A 5561-nucleotide genomic window follows, 5' to 3' on the forward strand; every position below is an offset into this window, starting at 1 on the left:
GCACTGATATCCTGATACATCACACCTGGGTGTCTTAGTATCACCCAAGAGGGGTGGGAGAAAAATGTGTACTTGCTGATCTCCCTTACGGTGACTCAAGCTGGAAATAAAAGTAACTGCTGGATATACTCTGAGCCCAGCGCACCTACACCAAGGAATCCCAGTGATCTGAAGGGGAAAAACAAAATGGTTCCAGTCTGCCATTTTGTTTGTGAGTGAGTCATGTAGCCAGGTCATGACCTTGCTGTTACAGACTCGTTTAAACTAGTTTTTTTCTCCAGTAACAAGTTGAAGACATGTGCAGACTTGTCTGCGTCGTGGCTATTGTTGATTGGTTTATACTGTTGCTATGCTTATGACGTCACATTTTCTATATTACCCCCTCTCACTGCCTATGTTCAGAGTCAGACCTCGTGGCAAAATTCTGAATTCGTGTATGACGCTGACCAGGAATGCTTTATTAAACTAAGTCTTTAAACTTTAATTGGCCTGTTCATGTAGCCTCCGCCCAGCGAACCAGGGGACGAAGTTTTCCAAACATGGATTTTTTTTCATTTTAATGGAGAAACATATGGATTTTCCACTTTTGCAAAGAGCTCTCTGCAGGATGACAGAGTTCCAGCCTACGAGGGGCTGGGGGGAGTGGGAGGAGGGCAGTCAGGCAGGGGGCACCATGTGCACGTGCACACGTACATATGCACATGGGTGCCAGGCAGTTTGAAGAACAGGTCCCGCAGGTAAGTCTGGAGGGAGGGGAGTGGGGATTGAGGCCCCATAGTGAGGGAGGGAATGAATTGGGTAGGGTTGGGCTGGGGCTGCTGCCAGCTGAGGCAGTGTGTGGGGCTTGGGGCCCGGGGCCAGAATGTGCAGCCGCAGGGTCTGGGTGGGGAGCAGGATGGAGCTGCAGGCAACTCATCTCGGGGGGGCAGAGGGAGGGCTGGCTTCCCACCGCTGCGCACACTCCTAAATGATCCAAGAACTGGAGCCAGGCAATTAACAATTATGATATCCCTCCCTGTTTGTTTGGACACTAATCGGCCAACCGTCAAAGAAAAATGCTTTGAAGCTATACAATTAAACGGTATAAGAACTAAGCAAATCTGCCAGCAAGGCGTGTGCAGGCCAAGAAGACACCCTGCCACCCAGCCAAAATGTGAAGGATCCACGCTTTGAGGCTGTACAAGAACTGCCTCCTGCCTGCATTGAGTAAAGATCTCTGTGCAGCTAAGATAATACTAAGGACTAATAGCTAGGGGTGCACTGATATTTTTGGGGCCGATACCAATAGCCGAGTTTTAAGGAGGCATATTGGCCAATACCAATTCGGTTTCTGATACAGTTGTGTGCAGCTGGTAAATCTGTTGTGGTGGAAGGGGAAGGGGGATGGAAGGGGCATGAGGGGGCGGATCAAGGCCCCTGTGGCGAGGGAGGAGTGGGGCTGCGGCAGAGAAGTGCTTCCCAGCTGGAGCGGGGCAGGCATGGGAGAGAGCCACAGCTCATCTGGGGGTGCAGCTCCCACCACTGCATGCACTCTAGGAGGGCACGGCGGGGTGCCCCCAGATCAGCGTGGGGCAGGGCAGGGTGGGCTGCAGCTGTGGGCTGGGGCCAGGGCTGCACTGGACTCTATTCAGGGTGGGCGGCAGCAGTGCTGGGGGGGGAAGCTATGGGAGAGGGGGCTACAGGCCCCGCTAAATTTGCCATAGACTTCCCGTATCCTTCTCCCAGTGCTGCCGCCTACCCCAAGTGCATCCCCAACCCAACCCCCCCACCTGGGAAAAGCCCAGTTCAGTCCCAGCCTGCAGCTACAGCCCACCCCACCTGCACCCCGCACAGATCTGGGGGTACATGCTCCCCTGTCCCTACCGGGGCACACACAGTGGTGGGAGTCGCTCCCTGCCCCACCTTGTGCCCTCCAGATGAGCTGTGGCTCCATCCCGCAAACTCAATAGCACATGAGTGGATAGAGCACTGAAGTCAAGTGTGCCAGGAGCAATCTCTGAAGAAATCCCCTCCCTCTCACTCGGGTCAGCCCAGGTGACCCCTCTCCCTCCTTGCTCCTCTTGGATCAGGCTGGTCAATCAGGTAACCTGGCCAAATAAAATTCCTAGGGGGAGGGAGGAGCTCTCCCTTCCTTCCGGTAGGCACCTGCAAACTACAAGCATGTACCCCAGGCAGCGGCCTGGTGATTTCCGTAAGTAGAAACCTGGAAACCTGCCAGGAGTTATGAATTATGTACAGGCAAGTTGCATCTTAAAAGGGTTACTGGATACAGTCTCTGTAAAGACTCATGTTGCTTTTGTTTGCTCAAAGTGTATTCTGACTTCCTTATCCAACCCCCTCCCCAGAGTTACATCCTGAATTGCTGGGCATGGAGAGAGGGAAAAGCCTTCTACCCCCTGCCCGGCCAGCAAAGATTTTCTTTTTCTTTTTCCCCCTCAGTTCTTCCTGATGCTATCTAGGGATGCTTTGGGCTGAAAGAAGCACCCAGAAATATTACTGTGGGCAAAGCACCCCCAAGGTTTGCAGGGGTCTGTGTGCCCTGGGCTGCACAGAGACGTGCCAGAAACCAGTGCCCGGGTGGTGGCAGTGTTCTAGGCTTGTGGGGGTTCTTCCCCAAAGGAGACCCTCAAAGCGAGGTTTTGGGCCTGGCACAGTGAGGCAGGTGTTTCTGTGTAGTAGTGCCCACTACTGTGCCACCACACCATCCACTACAGGGTCTTTACCTCTTACAACGAGGAAGGTTTTGCTGATGGCACAACCCAATTCATTGGTGGCCAGCACCTCATATTCTCCTTCATCTTTTGTTGTGACACCTAAGATCACCAGGCAGCAAACACCGAAGTCATTTTTGCTGAAGAAAGTGGGGTCCTCCAAGAGGTTTTTGCCATCTTTATACCATGTGACCTTTGGCTTGGAGTGGCCAGTTACTGCACAGCTCGTACGACAATCAAATCCAGTGGTTACCACATGGGGCTTCAGCTGCACAAGGAATCTTGGAGGCTGATTTTGATTCACACCCCTGTACTTCGGTAGTCGAACTCTGAATTCAGCTGTAAGAGACATAAAACCTACTCAGGGACTGATCCGTAAGTTTAAAGTCTGGGTGAAGGAATAGTCTCCACTTACAGCAATTAAATAACACTGACATGAAACTTCCAAGTTTGGGGCTTCTACAGGTCAAATGGGCCATCAAATGGGCTAAGATACCTAGCTCCTGCTGCCTCGTGCCTCCCGAGGTGGGGGAGGGAGGGCATGGCAACTGCCCGCAGGTGGTGGCAGCAGTGTTCGCATTGGAGGTGTGGCAGTAGTGAGCGAAGACTGCCCACAGGCGGCTGTGGCGGTGTTGGCGGCAGGGGCAGGGGGTGGAAAACACCAAGTGGTGATCGGCGACCGCCCACAGACGCCCCCAGCAGCATTGGCAGTGGTGGGCAAAGGGGGTGGCAAGCGCTGAATGGCAATAGGTGACCGCCCGCAGACACCACTGGCAATGTCAGCAGTGGGGGGATGAGGTGGCGAGCAGCGACAGCCCGCAGATGCTGCCATCAGCGGCCAATCTCAGTTGCCAATGTCCTGCTGGATTCCATAATTTCTTCTTAAGATTTTCCAGGCCCTCATCATTCACGCTGAGTCCTTGGTTTCTGCAGATTTTAAATCTCAGAGTTTTCTGGAAATTATTTCTCTTAGAAACTTTTATCATATGAGTGATATAGGTTGGTGGTAAGGTGGGAATGAAGAAGCCTAGCTGATCTGTAATCGTGCCAGTCCAGCAGGAGATAGACCTCCTTAGTCAATACAATTTTCTTAGGGTATTTCAATGTACTCTCCTCCTGAGAGACTGCATACATAAAGGATTGGGACACAATGGTATTGTGTATATTGGGATCCATTCACAAAAGTGCACTGATAACATTTTTAAACCCTTTTTACCTTTTTCCTTTTGAATGCTCCAGGGCTGCACAGTTTCAGGTGGATCACTGGATCCCATGTAATTTTTTGCCACAACCCTGAAGTAATACTTCAAGCCTGGGATGACTTTGGTGAGGGTAAACTTGTTAGTGTAGATCAGGTCACCCACCACTTGCCAGCGGCCATTTCTGGAGTCACATTTTATGACCGTATAGTAGAGGTTACTTTCCCGCTTCTCAGTTGGTGAGGGCTCCCATGTTATTGTAACTGTATTGGGGACATTCTCTTGTAACTGAATAGGACCAGGCGACTCTGGGATATCTGTAAGATGAAATCAAATATTGTCAGAGGAGTAGAGGAAAAAGGTACAGTTGAGTTATTATAACAATTCTGTAATCTCATCAAAATTATTAGGGGCAGACAGTCTAAAAACTGTGGCTAGATAAACTTCATTAGAAGGGAAGTAATTCTGATCTTTTCCTAAATATGCAGGCCACACCACCTAACAAAGGAAAATTTGCCATTAACTACATTGATGTTGGGTAACACACCAATATTAAGACTCTCTCTTCTTATGGATAAAGGTAGATTATGAGCATTGGTACAGCTGTGTTTATTATCAATGTTAAGGGTGTAATTAATAGTGCTATAATAATTATGATTGGACATTGCTATCTTGTTCTATTATTGACTGACGTTCACAGCGCATGGGTAGGACAACAGGGTCTATTACCTGACCCTCTCATGGAACATGGCTTCGCCTACATGGGTGCTATGGGTCAGATAACAGCCTATAATTTAATCAATCTCCTTCAATAATCCATAGGTCTGCCCTAGATGATCCCGTGGACTGAAGTTTCATGGAAGATTGTAGTCTTCTTCCTTGACTGTAGTTCTTAACTCCACCAAAACTTGCAGTGTTTGTTTTATTTAATACCTTCTCCCTTAGCATCTGTTCTACAGGTTACCTGTGACTTGGATCTGGAAGCTGAACGATTCTCATTTCCCCAACTCATTTTGGAGCAAAATGGAGTAGATCCCACTGTCTGAAAATTCAGCTGCTGGAATCACCAGTTGAGTGTGGCCCCGTTTGGTGGTTGTTATGGCCTTTCTGGGTAAAGAAAGCCCATCCTTTAGCCAAGTCACCTCAGGAGCTGGAGATGCCTATTAAACAGGAACAGTATATGCAAACAATCTGTTTTTCCCTTTGTATTTGCATCTGGTACACCTCCATCTTCCTCACTTTAGCTCCCAGATATGTTGTTAGTCCTTTCTTGTTTCTTTTACTTTGTTGCCCCAAAGGCTATGGACAACAAAAAGTATGTTGCCTTGATATGCTTCTATACTACCAAATCAGACAGAAGACATTGGTTCAAAACAGACAGGTATGCAAAATTATTTCTATTAAAGGCAACTTCTGTTTTTGGAGGGGAGAGGTGTCTTCTATGCAGGGTCACTCCATTTTCCTCCTAGGACCTTGTCCATAAAATGTCATTTTACAGTGACTTTCAGTGAAAGAAACCTGGAGGCAGAGGTCAGTGTAGAATTGACAAATTCCACCTTGAGATCAGCCCGCAGGTTTGCTCCTTTCCTCGCACAGGCTACAGAATAGATTGTTCAGGAAGTTCTTCCTAATGTCCTACCTAAATTTCCTC

General features: G+C 48.9%; 1 protein-coding gene across 1 annotated transcript in view; it reads right to left on the reverse strand.

The window, feature by feature from the left end:
* Positions 1–2723: 2723 nt before the first annotated feature.
* Positions 2724–5561, reverse strand: part of LOC106723262 (immunoglobulin-like and fibronectin type III domain-containing protein 1) — a gene marked incomplete at its 3' end in the record, with an annotated part of 4199 nt that continues 1361 nt past the window's right edge. The window contains 3 exon segments of the mRNA XM_025195228.1: positions 2724–3050; positions 3928–4227; positions 4875–5060. Coding sequence (XP_025051013.1) covers positions 2724–3050; positions 3928–4227; positions 4875–5060 — 813 coding nt within the window.

This window comes from Alligator sinensis, unplaced genomic scaffold (genome assembly GCF_000455745.1).
Source record: "Alligator sinensis unplaced genomic scaffold, ASM45574v1 scaffold1348_1, whole genome shotgun sequence".
NCBI classification, from domain to species: Eukaryota; Metazoa; Chordata; order Crocodylia; family Alligatoridae; genus Alligator; species Alligator sinensis.